Genomic DNA, 19405 nt, shown 5'->3' on the forward strand with positions numbered 1-19405 from the left:
TGGCATGCTGGGGAGTTACCGTGCATCTTGAGAGCTCTTATTTGGGGCCACTGGCCTGTGGGTGGGAGGAAGAGGGGAGGCCTAGCACTTCTCAGAGGCAGAGAACAATATGTTCTACTAAAATCCCATTCTTCCTGAAGCAAGTTCTTGTGGCTATCAATTTCAGAATGACTACTCAGGTCATAGAAAACTTCTCAAGTCTCATCTAGTCATTCCATTATAGTTTCGATCTTTAAAGTCCCCCAAAGACCATATGTTGAAGGTTTGGTCTCCACCCAGGGCAGTATGGGGAAGCAGACCTTTAGGATGTGGAGCCTCATGGGGGTATACTCTCAAAGAGGACATTAGGACTCAAGATCCCTTTCTTCTTTTGTTTTTACATGCCATAAAGCAAATTGATTTATCTACCATACACTCCTTTCATGTGTTGTCCTGCTACAGACTCCAATGGGTCAACAAACCATGGACTGCTTGAAAACTCCAAATCTGTAAGCCAAACAAACCTTTCTTCTTGCTAAGTTGATTGTCTCAGGTATTTTGTTACAGAAACAGAAATCTGCCATGCCTGCCATGTTCTCTGCTATTATGCTAGCTCCCTTCCCAGCACTCTTGCCTTGCCTCCCTTTTCCAGCCTACTCACAGTTGAGGAGCCCAAGCTGTAGAAGTGAGGCCAGGGCAGTGAGGATCATGAAGAGCAGCAGCCCTCCCCTGCGCCCGAGGAACTTGACTACCAGACACATGGCTAGGCAGGAGGCCAGTGCGATGCTGGCCATGGTGTAGTAGTCAGCATAGAAGTTCTCCAGGAGTGGCACCTTCACCTCGTGGCCCATCATGCTTCTTGCAAAGCAGTGGTGGATCCCGTACCCTGTCAGCCTGCAGGAGACACATACACATACACACTGAGAGCTGGGGGACATGCTCTGAGGTGACTGATAGACAGAGAAGCATTTTACATGTGAGAGAAACCATGCTGTGACTACGTGTGGACCTGAGAGAAAGAGAGAGAGTTAAATGCAAAGAGACGTCAAAGAAACATCCTTGAGGTTCTTTGTTCACCAAGGGTGTAGGACAAAGCACCTTCTGTGTGCTAATTTACTCTAAGATCAGCACAAGAACATGGTCAGATCCACTTAGCAGACCAGCAGCAGATATAGGGCATATCTAAGTTGGTTGGTGACCGCCTCCGAGCCATACTGCCTATCTGGGTTTCTGCTTCCTTTTCTGAGTGCTGAAAAATTGGGATCCATCCAGAAAAATACCTATTTATTCATACTGGCTCTCATGTAACCAAGCTAGGAGGAAAAGCCAAGCAGATGCCAGGCCAAATGAAGACACTAGGTCCATCTCCTTGCTACCCCATGTGAGTATATGCACCCATTGGACAATGTGTATCCTACTATGCCTTGGACAGCAGGCATGAAACTGGGTGGGATACACTTGGGGAGCTGCTGATGCTCAGACAAGTGTTTCTAGGGCTCTGAAGGGTTCTCAAGGACAAGCTCCGTATGAAGTCTCCAGAGTGCGTGAGAACCCATTCATTGTTAGTTCCCGTCCATCCTGGAGCTACCCGCCCTGCAAGTTCCCTCTCATGCAGCAGGGAAGTCTAAGTCCTTTTCTTTGAGGAAGATTAGTAGCAGCAGGCCCCACCCCTTGTAGAGGGAAGCTACCTTTTGTCAGCTGCATGTGACTTTCTTGACCTATCCTCTCTAAAGAGCCCAGTTTTTCTGTGCAGCTGTTTTATAGTCTAGCCATAGATTCGAGTGCTTCAGTTTCCTGGGATCCCACGTGAGCTTCCTTCCTTCCTGGTGAACTGCCACCTCACAGTGATTGCCTTTTGTACTTGGAGAAATGAACTCTGACCACAACAGAAGATTACGAAATAGGGTGCCTTTGCCCCACAAGAATCACAAACCTGAAAACTCATCTCATTTATGCCTGATTTTGTGGCTTTTTTTTTTTTTTTTTTTTTTTTTTGCAACATAAAAGTTGGCAAAGTCATTCTATTCACGTGAACACTGCTAACTAGCTAGCTCCTCCCTGAGAGTGGACAGCGGAGTGATGACCACCATGCCAGAGCTGGTAAGAAGGGGAGGCCTGAGGGTTTGGGGTCTAGCCTCTATGTGTCTTGGGGGGATAAGTACTGTAGGGTCTGACCTCAATTAGATCTTCACTCTTCTGTTAATGGGTAATGAAACCTTTGTACCTCAAAAAAGAAACTGAATTGGGTTCCTCAGAGTTGTTGATTTCACCAAGCTGTTCTAACAGGAGAACTTTAAAGAATGGGAGGCTACAACTCGAGCCTCCTTACTTGAAGGCAGCCCTGAGACCTTTCACAGATGCACAAAAGTCTAACTCCCTCCTCCCAGATGACCTCTGCCCAAAGGTCCACTTTGTGCAGTGGGGAGGATGAGGCTGTGGCGCTGTGAGGGAAGACTTCCAGGTACACACCTAGCCCTGGAACTGGGGCTACCATGAAACTACTTGAGCCACAGACCCATCAGGCAGGGGTAGAGCTGTGGGAAGGGGCCTCTTGAGGAAGCCTGTGCTCCTGCCCTGGAGTCAGGCAACCTGTCCTGGAGTCAGGCAACCTGTCCCTGACTGCAGCAGCTGCCCTCTGAGCAGGTGGGCTAGTCAGGTGGCCGAGCTGGTTGCATGTAGGGAGAGTAGCTCTTTGGAGCCTGGGTCAGAGCCCTGGGCAAGGTTCCATGGGGTCAATCTGCACTGCTCCCTAGACACGGCCAGGAACCCCAACCTTGAGAACACCTCCTAGTGTAAGAGGCACAAGGTGAGGCCACCTTTTCAGAGTTCCCTAGACCTGGGATGAAGGAGACCATCAGAGTTACTCTTATCAAATTCACAGAGGGGGAGGGTATTGTTTCTGTGGACATGGGTATGTGTGGGACTTCACCAGGCCTCCTGGCCTCCTTTGAGTTCAGAGCCCTAGGAGTCCTTGAACCATGCAGGACACTGGCATGGGGCAGGTAGCTGGGTTGAGGGCAGTGCTCAGTGCTGGTTGCCTAAGGCTTCTTGATGAAGTGGTAGATAGCTTTGAGTCCTGTCATCCTTCAAACATCCCCAGACATACTTCTGGGGCCTCTTTCATAGAGACAGGCTGAGACAAGTTGGATTCAGGGTTCATCCAGGGGTGGGAGGAGGGTCTGTCTGGTTCTAACTACATGTGTTTCCCATGACTTACGAGTTCACACAGAGAACCACGATGTTTTTCCACAGGTTCCTTGTCCCCACAACCTTCACGATGCACACCTTCTTGGGCCTCCGTGAAAGCTCTTTCTCTAGCTCTGTAAGAGACAGAGGCATGAGCTTGAACAGGATGGAAGGTTTCAGACACAGCTAAAACACATCTTTAGTGTCCCATGGACCATGTAAAGAGGAGAAAGCCTTTTGCCTTTAAGTCAGGGTGACGAGTCTAGGTGTTCTAGCTGGAAATGTGTTCATGACACTAACTTAGACAGATTTTCCCGCTAGAACAGAAAGGGTGCAAATCATACTGCCAGTGTACATTTCTACCCAAGCCCTGCTTATAAAGAACCAGGCAAGGTACACACAGGCAAGCCCCACTCACTTTGCCTAACCACATTACTCCATGATGGGAGTCTAGGTCACTGATGCCTAAATTATGTCCTGCACACACACAAAGTGATTTCTTTCTGCTAGAAACTGCATCCACCTATGTCACTCACAGCTCAGAAGCTTGCAAAGCTACAGGCTTATATGCACCTTAATCTCAGGATTGAAGCTACACACAACTGTCCTTAGAGGATGTGAACTATTGCGTGCGGGCGTGCATGCGCGCGCACACACACACACACACACACACACACACAATTTGTGCATGCTTCAGTTAACAGTTGAAATTCTTTGGGGGATGGGATATAGCTCAGTGCTTAGGAGGCATGAAGCTCTAGGCTCCATTCCTAGAACAAGATGGACAGTGTGTTCCGCTTAGAGATGTGACACACTGAAGCTATGAGGCTGAGGCACTTGGAAGGCTCATCCCACTCAAGCAGTGCTTTGGGGTAAGTTACCCCAGCCTAGCTGGGAATTTACTCAAGTCCTAGGGCTGGTCTGGCAATCTAACAGGGAAGATCAGAACATGGGAAACGCCCCAGGTGGAAGATGCTGTGCGGCTGCTACTCGAGAGCAGTACTCATACTCAGCCTGCGGCACCTTGTGCCTGCTAGCTGGCATGTCCTCATGGAGTCATCCCCTCCGTAGAAACTAAAACAGAAAGGATGCTTCCTAGAGCCAACAAGGAGCCAGCGCCCCTAAGCCTGTCAAGGTCATGAAAACAAGAAAAGACCGAGGAGCTGTCAATACCAGAGAAGACAGTGGCAACGTAATGGCAAATTGCATGCCCAGACGGAACCCTGGAGCTCCAGATGCCAGTGACAGAGACTGAGAACACTGAGTAGCGCCTGGCACTTGGTTAATAACAGTGTATACTGCCGGGCAGTGGCGGCGCACGCCTTTAATCCCAGCACTTGGGAGGCAGAGGCAGGCGGATTTCTGAGTTCAAGGCCAGCCTGGTCTACAGAGTGTGTTCCAGGACAGCCAGGGCTACACAGAGAAACCCTGTCTTGAAAAAACAAAACAAATATATATATATATAACAGTGTATACTTGTGTCCGGTTTCTTAGTTTTGACAAATGTGTTGTGATAATAGTAGACATTAGCAATGGGGGATAGTGAGTTGGGAGTATAGAAAAGTTCTGTACTGTCCTAACTTTCCTGTACACATGAAATAGTTCCAAAATAAGACCTTTAAAGATGTCTGTGGGAATAGGGACAGAGGAAGCCTTCTGAGCCTCGTGGTCTATATGTAACTGCTAATGAATTATTGTGGATGAAATAGTATATTAAAGAAGCTATAGCAATTGTATTATGACCTGAAGGTTTTGTTTTGTTTTTTTAAATAACATTAAACCTTAGAGCCCAGTCTAAGAATTGACTGTAGTCTTTAGCTGTAATTGTATTATCCTAAAGGGAATTAAATTAACTTTTCCAGCTCTATTGATGTTTTGTCAGTGTCTCTGTTACTCATACTACTGGCCCATCATCAACAACATCAACTTCTGCTGCTTCCTGTGTTGTCTTCTGGGATGAAACCCACACATTCCGAATTGTAGGAAGCATTAGCTAACTCTGAGACCCTGTGAGGTCACTGGAAATAAGAAACTTTCTTGTCTCTCTAGCTATCGAGTGGAAATTTAGGAACTGCCCAAAACTTCATGCATTGGGAATTAAAAGCAAACAGGTACCAGGCAGCTGGCAAAATAAGAGCATTGCTTTTTCAGAGCTCAGAGCAGGGTACCTCAGCCGTGTCGGCTCAGTGCTGTCAGAATGTCAAACTGAGACACAGGCAGACTTAGTGTTGGCAAACTAGGTGTGTCTACCCTGCCCCACATTTCCTTGACCCTTGTGGTCAGTGCCCTAGGTCTGGGAGCAGTGAAGCAGTTTGGGGAGAAGCTCAGCTCTGTGTTTCTTCTTAACCTCCTTGAAAAAGCTGCCCATAGGAATGGAGGTCTCCACTTCATAAGGCTAACTCGGGCCTGAAAGTATTAAATGGGAAATTCCAGAAATGAGAAATTCATACATTATATTGTCATAATTACTCTAGCTTTTGTTATGAGTTGTTATTAATCCTTTCCTGTGCCTAATTTATAAATTAGACCTTAGAGTAGAACTTGAAACCTAGCCTGTCTAAAGTCAGGTACTATCCATGGTTTTAGGTATGGCAGGGTTGGTACTCATGCTCCAAGCCCTGGATGCAGGAGACAGTGAAAAGATTCTCGTCCCTTTGTATCTTTTCAAGAGCGGTAGAGAGAGAAGGCCATGGAAGCATACCTTGGGCAGCCTCTCTGGGACTGTGAGCCTTGGGTCAGAATCGACTTTTGGATTGCTTCCCCAGTGAGGTGACCCACAGAGGTCAAATGATTCCTGCTCCCTGCATACCACTCTCCTCTCCTCGAGGAGAAGAAAAAGTTCATGCATGTGGTCTTTCTCCATGGGAGACCCTTCAATGAGCTCCATCCCAGGGAGTATATTGGAAGTAGGAACTCACTGTTTAACCTCTCCAGGCCTCGGTGTCCCCTCCCCATGAGGCTTTGAAAAGGATGACACATTCTCAGGAGTTTTTCTTGGGTCTTCCAGTCTCTGTCCTGTGTCTTAGTATCACTGAAAGTGGGGGGCTGAGCAGGCCTCTGACGTAAGCTTAGTTGGCCTTTCTCTTCTGTGGGCTATGGGCAACACAGAAGCAGCAGAGTCTTTACATCCATTGTAAATGTTCACAATCTGAGTCAGGCCTGGGAAGGAGAGCTGTCATGCTTGGTATATCATGACACTGTGAGAAGGACATTTGGGAACACATCCAAGTGTTTAATTCAGTTGAACAGGTCACTAAGACCACCACTTATGCTCAAATAAAAACTGAAGACAGTGTTAAAAAATAGAAATGGGAAGTTTGGGGAGACCAGGTTTTCTTTTAGCATAGCCCAAGACTAGCATGCTTTAACATGGCATGAGGTCTCTCATTCACTATTACATCCCAGCCTAAGGCACTTTTCTGGCAGGAAACACCCTAAGGAACAGTCCTGCCTCTTCTTGGCTGTAGGAGCCCTGGATTCTTGTATATCATGAATATTTATGAAATGTTGCTGTCCATGTGTCTCCTTTGAGGTATAGCCTGGGCTCTGCAGTAGAGACTCTGTGGTGTAGAGATTAATACTGAGAAACTCCTGTTTGCAGCTGAGAGAGGGGTGCAGCTGTTTTGAGTATGATGGCTGAGCCGGGCTTGAGGAGCTAGCCTTGAGGATGGGAGAACGGGTCTGAGAGAATGGGACTTTTCTGAGGTGAGGCCTATGGGAAGGAAGAACATGGGGGTCCAACACAGACGAGAGGCCTGGGGGAGGTAGACATTAAGTAGGGGTTCTAAATCCATATGTAAAGCATGGGGGTTTTCCTTGAAGCCCTGAGCAGGTGACGATGTGACTGTATTTGTTCCTGGGCTGCTGGTGAAGGAGGGGAGGACAGAGCCATGAGTGTGGCTGTGAAGAACCTGGGAAAGAGCCCAGGAGTTTGATGATTATGGTGGAGAAGTGATTCTGAGCTAAAGAAGTTGGAAATCCCAGAGAAGATAGATTTCCCCAAGTGCTGGACAGTTTTGTATACTGTTTGTCTAGATGCATCTGGCAGTATGTGTGTGCGTCGGGGAGGAGGGCATACAGAGCCAGGGTGAATAAGTGTCCCACAGGGAGTACACTAACGATGACACATCCTGGTTAAGAGTGAAGCCTTTCTCCTCTTTGTTAGTCACCAGGGGTTCAAATCACCTCTTGTTTGGCTCCCAGTCTGAGACACAGAAGAGAACCAAACACCAACCAAACTCATAAGCAAAGAAATGGGGGTGGAGGAGAGCTAATATCACTTTCTAAAAATAGGGACTTGAATCAGTGTAATTAAGATCGAGAAAACAAGCTTTTCCCAGATAATATTTTAACCCGAAAGAAGAGGAGTGTGATGATTTAATTAGGAGGCCAGCAACAAACAGACAACAAGACTTGAGAACAGAAGCTTGCTTGACAGAATCTATGTGATGGTCCAAACCAGGCAGTCCTGGCCCAGAAAGTACCCTGACATCCTTTCCCACATGTCACATGGTCCTTTTCCCCTTCTCAGCAGCCAGTAAAGTCACTGCAGTTAGACTTCCCCAGTTCAGCTCCCACTCCACTAGTGCTTAGCTAACTGGTCTCTGGCAAAGCAGCCCAGCTCTCTGTGCCATGTTTTCTTCATCTGCAAACAAGGAGCATCATTACATCCCTTGGAAATGCACTGCTGTAAAGAAATGTGTCCACATGCATACCACACAGAGGATGTAACATTAAGAATGGGTTGATCTTTTATTATGATCGAAATATCATTTACTGTCACTGCGACTGAGAAAGGGGGCCCAGGATGGCCCTCTGAAAAGCCAGCACTCAGTACTCTTCAGGTAGACCAGCCATGGCTTGCATCTTTCATTCCAGGGAATTCAGAGCTTTCGGTTGACCAGACTTTTCCTGACTGAGCTAAAGGATTTGGTAGACCACATCTCACCCAGCAAGTGGTTGTGGCTCAGCCTTTGTGTCCTGAGCACAGGGAAAGAGAGGTATGCTACCCTTCTTGTACCCCTACATCTATCTTCATCCAGTAAGAAGCCCACTGGGTGCCAAGAGCTCTCAAGATCAAGGTGGCTCACACACTCTCCAGTGGAAATGGGGACCTGCAAGGTACATTCTCCTGCTTGGCACACCTGTCTGAAAGGCAGGCTTAGTAGTCACTTGGACTGCAGTCTCCACGCACCCATCCTTCCTCTTTAGTGCTTTACCCCTCCTAATGAGTGTACATTTAAGACCTCCCCTCTGTGAGCTCCTTAAGAGTCAGGCCTAGCCTTTTCCATAGTGTTGTGTGCTATCAGGTGCTTAATAGATATCTTTGTCATGAATGAATGAATGGTAATCACATGATCCTCATTACAGTCAAGTCATTCATTCCCTCATCCTCTCTCCCTACCTCTCTGTGCCACTTCCCCCTACCCTTCACACACAGTATGCATTACATTCCTAGGGGATTTTACAAAGCATACAGGTCTTGAGGTAGGTCAAAGCTACTATTTTCCAAAGGGACTCTCTAGGTCCCTTGCATTAGAGTCTCTTTCAGAGCTCACTAATAGTGCACGTTCCTTGGGTTTCTTTCAGATCTACAAGGTCAGTATCTTGGCGTGTCAGGGAGGATTTAGGAACCTGGCTGTGAAGAACTTCCCGCTGCCATTTACAGGATCCCAGCTTGAAAGCCCCACTTAGCTTCTGCTGATGCCCTGATTCACAAGAATTCTATGGGTCTGAACCACAGTACAAAAATAGTGAGTGCTTCCACTTCTTTCCCTGACCAACAAATAGGTCATGGCCATAAATAGACAATGGCAGCCCTTTGAAGATCATACTCAAGAAGAGAGGTCACTAACACCATCCATACTCTGAGCCAAGGCTTTAAACCTGGTAGGCAGTCAGGGAAAGGAGGCACTGGGCTCCACAAAGCCAATACAGCTGATAAAGATCAGGTGTGTATCCAACTCCCATCCTGCTTCTGGCTTTGTATGGGCTGTAAGGAACATGATAGTGTATTCAGCTTGATTGCAAAAGGAACCAGCTCCCAGAAAGTGGAGAGAATTTCAGTTTATTTTCACTCCTAGACCATAGCAGCTACTGTTGCCTTTCCAAACCTTTGCAAACCACATAGGCACAGGAGTATAGACCAAACATTAGCCAGGACAGTTATTCAGGACAAAGGCGTCCCTCAGGCTCCCTGGCCAGAGCATCATACCTACCTGGCATCCCTCAGGCTCCCTGGCCAGAGCATCATACCTACCTGGCATCCCCTAGGCTCCCTGGCCAGAGCATCATACCTACCCAGCATCCCCTAGGCCTCCTGACTAGTGCCTTGTATTTACCTGGCATCACTCCCTTGATATCACTCTCGGGGCTCACACAGTTCTTCTGAGTAAGGTACAGGATCAACTTCTTTGCTGACTCAAACTGCTGGGTAGCCATTAGCCATCTGAGAGACTCAGGGAAAATCCTTCAAAGACACAAGGAGAATGACTGAATGGCTTCCATTCTGTCTCGTTCCAGTCATGAGTTATCCAGCAATGGGAAGAGATAGGTGAGAGAGGAGGAGAAGGGAGAGGAAGAGAAGTGAGGAAGGAGCTGGTATGGATATGGAGATATTGATGGTGTGGAATATAAGGACCAGCAGCCACAGGACCGGGGTGAAGGGAATTCAGGACCACACTCTCTTGGGACACCTGGGAGGACTCACAACAGCCACACAATTGTCTCCCACAGCATGTTAACCTGAAAACCACCTTCCATCAGCAGACTGGTGACTGCAGGCACTGTCCTACCAGTTTCTAGACCTGATGAGGCTATCCTGCTATTACTCATTTGACAGCTGGGAAAGTTCAGGCGGAGAATATCTAAGAGCCCAGGACACTCGGTCATCAAATGGCAGGTTGGATGAGTTGAGAGCTCACTTCCTTAACCTCAGACACAGCAAAGCATCGAGCCAAGCCACCCGGACAGCTGATGTTGGGGAAGTACTGTCCTGATGAGGATCTCTCAGGCATTACAGAAGGCCACAAGCCCCGGAATACATGCTCTGAACAGTTAGGTTTTAAGATATATGCGAAGCCATAAACAACTGAGCTGGGGCTCATGAGAAGACCCAGGGGCCTGTTTCAGTTTGGATAACGTGGTGGGAACTTGATGGAATTTCTCAGGATACGTGTATGATAATAGCGTCCTAAAGTTTAAGAGCCTTGACAGAGCTGGGCATGGAGGCTCACTTCTATTATCCCAGTACTCAGAAGGCTTAGACAGGAGAATTGCTTTGAATTTAAGGCTATTGCGTTACCTAGTAAACTTCAGGCCAGCCTGAAATACAGAGTGAGACCCTGTCTCAAGAATTCAAAACAAACCAAACCTGGCCATGGCTTGGGACCTGGGAAGAACATGGCTCTTAAACTCAGAGATATCAAATACTCTAACCAAAAAAAAAAAAAAACCAGAATAAAGTAGATGAAAGCCACATCTGCCCAGTGAACCTCATGCTTTAAAAGTCACGGAACAGAATTAAGTAAAAGGATCTCTGACTGGGTGTCATGGAGGTTGTGTGATCAGCTCACTGGCAACAGCTCTTCATGGAAGAGCCATCAGGGCTGACTCCAAGGAGTGAATTCGAGGAGAGGATCCATGCTGGTCTAGGCTGTGGGGAGCAGAGAGGGCTGAGAGCCACACACTGGGAAAGGTGGCAGAGAATCGAGGCATTCCAACTACTTCTGGTCGGCACAGGAACTGCACACATAACAAGCGCCTCTGATATATCCCACTGTCTTGACACTGGAGCCTGGTAGTACCCAGGAGCAGTAAAGTGGCAAAACAACTTTAATGCCAGGGTTTCTGCTTGGCATGTGTCTCTGCCGCCAATGCCCTTCTTGCCTGCTCTAGTATTGACATGCTTTTAGCACCAATACTAGCACAGGTAGGTCTGGAACTTGGCCTTCAGAATTCTTTCTATATTGTGCATGTTTATGGTATTCTTCAAAAGCAGAATAAGGACTGATGGGATGGCTCAGGAAGACGCTAGCCAAGACTGAGCACCTGAGTCCTATCCCTATGACCTGCATGGTGGAAGGAGAGAACCAACTCCTGCTTCTTGTCTTCTGACTTCATGTTTGCTATGGATCACACTGATACATAAACACACACACATGCATATACACACATATGCACACACACAAGCACACACATACAAGCACACACACACACACACATACACATATGCACACACATCTAGAATAATAGATTTTTTATGAACGTGAATATACTGTCACTGTCTTCATACACACCAGAACAGGGCATCGGATCCCATTACAGATGGTTGTGAGCCACCATGTGGTTGCTGGGACTTGAACTCAGGACCTCTGGAAGAGCAGTCAGTGCTCTTAACCACTGAGCCATCTCTCCAGCCCCTAGATTTTTTTTTTTAAATGATTTGTTTGGTACTTATGTGGATGCATTTGCCTGTGTGAGTTTATATGCATCATTTACATGCAGGTGCCTGGGGAAGCCAGAGGGTATCAGATACCCTGCAACAGGAGCTCCAACCTGTTGTGAGCTGCCTAACACGGAAGCTGGAGCTGACCATGCATCCTCTGTAAGAGCAGTAAGTGCTTCTAACCACCAGTCATCACTACAGCTCTGTAATTTTTTTTAAAAACAAGATAAATATGTTTTAGAAAGATCCTACACTAAACAGCGACAGTGCAGTATGGTCCTAAAGCTTTATATGGACATTTTTTGTGGAGCTCTTCCTAAATGATACTACTGTATCAAGATAAAAAATGGTTTCCCTGATAGCTCTGATTTCTGTTTCTCTGTCCCTCCCTCCTTTTTTCCTTTCTCTCTGCCTTTTCTTTTCCAAGAAGATCCAATGGAGCAGCCCATGCTTGACTAGAACTCAGAGAAATCCTTCTGCCTCAGCCTCCTGAGAGCTGAGATTACAGGCACACACCACCCACTCTCTTGATGTGTCTTTAAACTGAATGGGAGCACACAGCTTAGGCAACCCCATCCTGTGCCTACCTCCGCATGTGTATGGCAGAACGTGGTGACTGAGGAGCTGACTGTAGGAACAGGTTTCTAACTCACGTTCCCATTCTCCTCTCTCTCCTGGTGCTCAGCTAACTCAGGCCTGCTTGACCCTTCTTAGTTCTATTGTACGCTGCGGTCATCAGTTGTGCAATTGTCTGGTGAAATCAGCAGTTAAAAATCAAGGAACAAGTTTCCTTCTCCGCCACCAGAGTGTTAGCATCAGGCCCAGGACAGAAGTGAGGGAATTTAGGGATAGGGTAAAGGCATCTTTTTTACACAGAGAGGAGGCTGGACAGTCAGTGCAGAGAGACCCTTATGGGAAAGCCCAAAAATATTTTCCAGATTGAAAGAAAACAATAAGTACTGGTCTTAATGGAGACCAGGATGAAGAGAGCTGTGTGCTGTGCTGCTCAAATGCATTGGCCTTCCTGCCGCTTTCGCAGGTGGGACCCTTCTGGGACTACCAGAATAGGAATAAATCAAGATGAGTCATCTAAGCCTAAGCGCTGTCCCAGCCTCTACTGCTGATAATGCCACACGGCAGGTGTGAAAGCTACTCTTTGAAATGAAACTGTATAGCAATTAATTTGAATAATCTGTGCTTGAGTTCTCTGTTCTATTTTGATTCCTTTTTTTTGGGGGGGGGTAGTTCTGGGAGCTTTTCCTAACTTGCCACTAGTATTCTACATGAAATATGAGCAGTTTGGATGCTTGCAAATGACTTCTTTATATTTTTATGTCTTGATTGATTCAAACAAGCACAATGACTCTGAAGTAGTCCGTGTGCTTTACAAGTCTCAAGCCTGAGATGAAATACGGTAATGTGAAAGAACATAAAAACAGAATTTGGGGTCATTTGATAAGAAGGTAATAATTAGAGATTTTCTCATTTTCAGAGATTTGCAATAAAGGAAATTTTGTTATTTCAATTTATAGTAATAAATATATCAACTGATTAAAATAAAGAAAACCTGGTACGTGGTATAAGGATTTGCTATAAAGATTTAAGAGCAATAAATTGTTTTCTTGTTCAGTGGGAGAATCTAACATCAACAAGCTTCCTATCTGGACAGCCTTTTTTGTTCACGAATATATCACTATACAAAAGAACAGATATCACTAAATGCTTTCATTAATATGTATCATACATTTGATCACACTCCTTGTCCCCCTTCTCACCCCACACCCCTCAGTTCTTTTCCCAAGGAGTTTCTGTTTGAATACTTATTCCTAAATGTAGATTCTACATAGGAGAGAAAATACACATTTTTCATCTTTCTGAGTCTGGCTTAGTTCACTTATCATGATGACATTCAGTTTTATCCACATTTTTGCAAATGTTATAACTTCACTGTTTTTCTGGCTAAAGCTCCATCATGTATATACACAACATATTCTTTCTAAGTTCACCCGTTGATGGGCACCTATGCTGACTCCATATCTTGCTATTGTGAACAATGCTACTGTAACCATGGGTATGCATGTCTCTGTGTTCATTGACTCAGTCTTTCTAGTGTACACATCCAGGAGAGATAATAGTTATGCATGGGTAGCTTTTTAAGAACCCCCACACTGATTTCAATAGAGGCTTGGGCTGCCTTTTTGAGAGTTCATTAAACACACACTGGTGAAAAGCCAATTGGGCAGTTCTCTGAGTAAAAAGCATGTGTGTCCTGTTTAATTCACTGTACTAGGACATTCACTCATAAATAAAGTACAGAAAGGAAATAAAACTGCTAACGCTTTATTAAATTAGTTGTACCCTTAAGTCTTTCCTTTACTTGTTTTATGAAGTGTTTAGTTTTAGGGCGACACCCGTGTACACAAACACACCTTCCTACCTGTGATTCAACAGTGACATCATTCACAGAACAAACATGTATGGAGCAGTTGGAGTCATTAGGGTAAAGAGCCACACTTTAGACCACAAGAAGTTATTTTGTTGGGAAGGAAAGCATAGTAAACACATACTGTACCACTGAGCTATGTCCTAGCCCAGTGTGGAGCTTCCACCAAGCAGGCTCACAGGAAGGACACAAGGTCAATAAAACTTCCTGGAGATGACCTTTCCATATGTGCAGATGAAAGTGAGTATAGGAGCTTAGGGCACTTCTGACTCAAAGAGATGACTCTAGCTCTAGTTGTTGACTCTCTGGGTCTGATCAAGTATGGGACAGTTAAAAAATTCTAGAAGGGATGGCAGGATAGCTCAGTGGATAAGAGCACTCTTCCAGAGGGCCAGAGTTCCCAGCACCCATATGGTGTCTAACAACCATCTGTAGCTCTACTTTCAGGCGATCTGCATCTTCTTCTGGCCTCTATGGGTACTGCATGCATGCAATGAAATGCACAGAGATACACTCCGGCAAAACACCCATGCACATAAAGTCAATAAAATCTTAAAAAAAAAAAATTCTAGAGTCCCCAAAGAAAACAAAGAATCAGCAACAAATTTAAAGGCCTGAATGGAGTCAAACACAACTGGAAGTTATTCAAAGGTGTCCCATGATCTTCACAAATTGAGACCCCATAATCCCATGGGAAAATGGTAGCAGAAATATATCAGAAAGTTGCTGTGATGTTAAATGAGTCCTTTATTCATCTGGATCTCAATTTCCCCGAATCTGGAAATGAGATCAGTAGAGTGCCACAGAAGCTTTTGCAAGCTAGATCCCCCATGTTATCCGCTGAGATTTGGGGTTAAAAGTCACCTCTGAAAGGCAAAACTATGCTGCAGTATGCATAGCATCCTCATAGTGCTATAGGCTCAGCCACACTGTGCACAGCATTCTCAGAGTACTACAGGCTCTGGCAGGGCACATGAAGTCTTTGACATTAGCCTTTTTACAGTGGACTAACACTGCATGCATAGGGATTGACATAACCCTAAAAGTTATTCTGTTCATGTTTTCAGCAGATAAAGAGCTGGGATTTAGCTCCCATACAGACACACCTATAATCTGTAACCTTGCATGCAGCTGGTGCTCATCCACCCATGAACCTGAGTTAATATTCTCTACTTTCTCACTCCTCCTCCTGTGGAAGTGATTATCAAGACATAGAAATCAGAAGGTATACAGGGCATGAAAGGGGCAATATTTTACAGCAAGCTGATTTGACATCATTTGCAAGTCATCATTTACAGAAAATGTGGTGTTCTGACAGGCAATTGGAATTTTACTGGGGCCTCTGTCTGCAGCTTGCTGGGGATGGGCCAAACAGCTGTTCCAAGGGACCATCTTCTGACCTAAGCCTAGGCTCTAATCCTATGCCCATCAGGGTGGCAGACAGACAGATACCTTGGCTGCAGTATCTACCTGTCATGTGGGAGCCTCCTGCTGGCCCTGATTGGCCCTCACACTTAGCAGATGCCTCACCATCACTGTGAACACCTCTCCCAGCTCCCACAGAAACTTATCCTGATTGGAGTTAGCCAGTTCCAATGCCTGCTGGAGACCAAACTGCCACTCTTTTGGGATTGGTCCCACGGGTCCCCTATACTTCATTCTATCCATCCGTATAGACTCTGACCAGCTGCTAGTGCAGCAGTCATTTAGCATCTGACACCTGCTTCTCAGAGCATCTACCTGACTTGAGCCAGGTACCCACAGCTCAGACTCTAACACACATGCTCACTCTGACTGCCCTCTGCCTGGTTTACAGGCTGTAGTGACCCTCAAGCTGACCTTCCATAGCCCCAGCCACTGGGATAGGGCAGTAAGATGGATTTGTGGAGCATGTCCTTGTCCTGGGGACACTAGAGGGTCACTACCCTGGTATAGTGCCTGCATGGTATCAGAGGGCCACACTTCCCTATTTCTTAGACCTCTTGCTACCTCTGCTTGTAAGCACTGGGATTCACGGCATTGTACATAACTCTGTACTCAGAATGCTTCTTAAGGACTCCTAACATCCCACGTGATCAGCAAGTTCTGGACAGCAGCTGAGACATTTCCAGCTTACTTTCAACTGCTCATTCAACTTTCATGATTGAAATATGCACTACCATTTGAATTTCTAGGTCTGTGCTTTTAATTACTTCTTTCATAATTACATGAACATGCAGATATACATGTTGATCATATTTCTTCCCCATTACACACTCTTTCCTACGTGCATGTGTGTGTGTGTGTGCATAAACAAGGTCCACTGAATTTAATTAGGGATGCTTCTGTGAGCATAGGTTTGGGGGCAGTTAGTGGACTTGAGTCAGGACAACAGAAGAGGCTGCAGCCCCGAGGAGAGTAAACCCCTCTCCACCAGCACACATTTGCCTTTGTTAGTATCACATGATGCTTCATCATTGTCTAGATAGTATAGGGATAAGAAGGATTTTTTTTAATAATTTATTTTTGTTTTATGTACATTGCCTCAACTATTTAGGAGGACTGCTTGAGCTCAGGAGTCTGAGGTCAGCTTGGGCAATATAGCAAGACTCCATTTCAAAAACAAACAAACAACCTGCCCCACGAAAACATAATTACAACAAATTATAAAAATCGATATGATTCTGTTTAAAATGGTTTTAGTGACATTTACAAATTAAGACCCTTTGCTGTCTTTATATATAATGAAATTGTTAGCATTTTTTAACTGGACCTATGTAGCTTGAGGCCATTTATATGTTTTTATAATATTTCTCTGGAAACATTTAAACACAGGCACTTGTTTCTAAGGCTCTCTCCTTACTACCTCCCTTGGTGCTAATTCCTTCTGCAGCTGCTGAGCGCAGTATGCGGCCTCTCCCTCTCTCCCACTGTCACAAGACTCCTGTCTCACCTGGAGAACTGGCCTAATGGCTTATTCTCTGGTGTTATGCTTTCCTTTGTTTCCTGTTATTTCCCATCTGGCTTCCTCTCTCTCAGCATCATCCCCTGTGCTTCTAATGATTGTGATGGTTACAAAGCTCTTGTCAGGATGAAATTCCAGCTCGACAAGGTGTAGTTAATAATTCACCATCTTCACACATCTGGTACATGTCTCTACACAGGGCATTCATGGTGGGTGAATCCAAGCTGAGGATAGTTTCCAATAGGTACCTGATGACCAGTCTTGGCAGAGTGCAAGAAAGCCGCCCCTCTTGCTCCCCTGCAGGGGTATAGAAACAGGCCAGGAACAGAAACTTCTGAGAGCAAGACACTGTAGTGGCTGATGGGATTGTCAGGTAACCCAGTCCAGGCAACAGGAACACAGCCAGGACGGGAGTTTCCAGAATGAGTCACGTGTGCTTATAGCTCTGCAGTGCAGGTAAGGTGGTTAGATCCAAGCCCAAGTTCCTGTCTCTTCCTGCAAGCACTTCTGGAAATACCGCTGATGCTGGATCTCTGAGATGACCAAGGTGACGCCTGTGTCAGCAGTGGAAGTGAACTGGCTGTTGGCACTCACTTACCCTTCAAGGGCAACATCTGTTTCTCAATATAGAACTTCAGATCCTGTTTTGTGAATGGGGTTGGACTCAGCCAACCGAAGGCACCTTAGCACACCCTTTATGCCCTATCCTACAGGGCACCAGGTCCATATGTCACATGTAAGAGGCCTGCTCTTTTTCTTGGCACAGGACTGCTCCTTTAATCTTAGGACTCACCTGCGGCCCTGGAACACTTCATGTGTGTTTTTGGCGTATGTATCTATGTATGTATGTATGTATGTATGTATGTATATGTATGGGTATATGTGCAGGTGCACATTAAGGTCTAAGGTTGGCTTCAGGGGTCTTTTGTGGATGCTTTCCATTTATATATTCTGTTGCTTGAAGCCAGAGCTCACTGATTCATTTAGTCTATCTTGCCAGCTTGCTTTGGGGATTCTCTCTCTCTTCCTAACACCTACCTCACCTTCCCATGCTGGGATTACAGGTAGGTCGCCACACCAGCTGGATTAGTCAGGGTTCTCTAGAGTCACAGAACTTACGGGTAGAATCTCTATACAGTAAGGAAATTTGTTGACGACTTAGTCTGTAGCCCAACTCCCAACAACGGTCGGCAGCAGCTGTGAATGGAAGTCTGAGGATCTAGCAGTTGCTCAGTCCCACAAGGCAAGCAAGCGAAGAAGAGAGAGTAAATCTTCCTTCTTCCAATGTCCTGATGTAGGTCTCTAGCAGAAAGCGTGGCCCAGATTAAAGGTGTATGCCACCATGCTTTTAATCCCAGATGACCTTGAACTCAGAGATCTTCCTGTCTTAATCTCCTGGGATTCATAGCCACTATGCCTCAAGATCTCCATGCCAAGATCCAGGTCAGAAACTTGTATCTCTCGGCCTCCAGATCAGGATCACAGATGAGCCTTCCAATTCTGGATTGTAGTTCATTCCAGATACAGTCAAGTTGACAACCAGGAATAGCCACCACACCAGCATTTACATGGGTGCTGGGGAGCCAAACTCTGGGTCCTTATACTTGAGTGGGACAAGCTTTACCCACTGAATCATCTCCCCAGGTTCCTGGGGAAGCTTTTTGATTCTCTGGATCACTCTGTTGAACACTGCTGCCTTCCCCAGGAGGAAGCTTGCAGCTGATCTTGGAGAGAGCATGTCCCTGAAATGTTAAGGCACACTGAAATCCACATACTCTGAGTGCTTTGGGATATAACTATTAAGTGAGGTTTTCTTTCCTTGCCTCTCTGGTTTGTGAGGGCAGGGCTGTGACTGCCTGTTTATAATGACAATCCTGATACCTAGGATACACAGTATGAAGAAAGAGAGCTCACACATCTTCCATGGGTTCTCATTGAGTTGGCATGCCGTTGTTCACCAGCACAGGAGGGTACACAGCAGATATGGAAATGTGGGCATTACCAAACCTGCCATGTCTTTTGAACCTGTCATTTTCACTGTGACTGAGATGACAGTACGCATCCAGCCACAGAGATGGCATGCACTGCCCCTGCTTCCTGTGGCTCCTCCAGAAAAACTCCAGTAAGTCCCAACCAGAAAAACTCCTACCCCCTGCCCCTCCTACCTCCTTCCTAGTCTTCCACACTTGTAGTCTCTTGAGAAATCTGCATGTAACACAGACTTTGATACAGCAATGAGAATACTGGGTAAGATTGTGCTATGCATGGGGCTCTTACTGAGGAGTTGCTACCAGGTACTCCGCCATTAGGCTTGGGCCAGCTGTGGCCGGCTTGGGGAGGCGCCTTTCCCACTCTTGCAGCTTTTTCTTAAAGTCCGTTTCACCCTTCTCTTACTCCCCCCCCCCCC

At 46.0% G+C, this 19405-nt stretch overlaps 1 protein-coding gene across 2 annotated transcripts in view; it reads right to left on the reverse strand.

The window, feature by feature from the left end:
* Window positions 1-19405, reverse strand: part of Slc22a23 (solute carrier family 22 member 23) — a 161533-nt gene that overhangs the window by 16139 nt on the left and 125989 nt on the right. For both annotated transcript variants that reach the window (XM_031359170.1, XM_031359171.1), the window contains exons 5-7: window positions 9507-9634; window positions 3197-3299; window positions 641-873 (exon numbers count right to left, since the gene is read on the reverse strand). In XM_031359170.1, the coding sequence (XP_031215030.1) occupies window positions 641-873; window positions 3197-3299; window positions 9507-9634 (464 nt within the window). The remainder of the gene's footprint in view (window positions 1-640; window positions 874-3196; window positions 3300-9506; window positions 9635-19405) is intronic.

The sequence above is a fragment of the Mastomys coucha genome, unplaced genomic scaffold, assembly GCF_008632895.1.
Source record: "Mastomys coucha isolate ucsf_1 unplaced genomic scaffold, UCSF_Mcou_1 pScaffold7, whole genome shotgun sequence".
Classification (NCBI taxonomy): domain Eukaryota; kingdom Metazoa; phylum Chordata; class Mammalia; order Rodentia; family Muridae; genus Mastomys; species Mastomys coucha.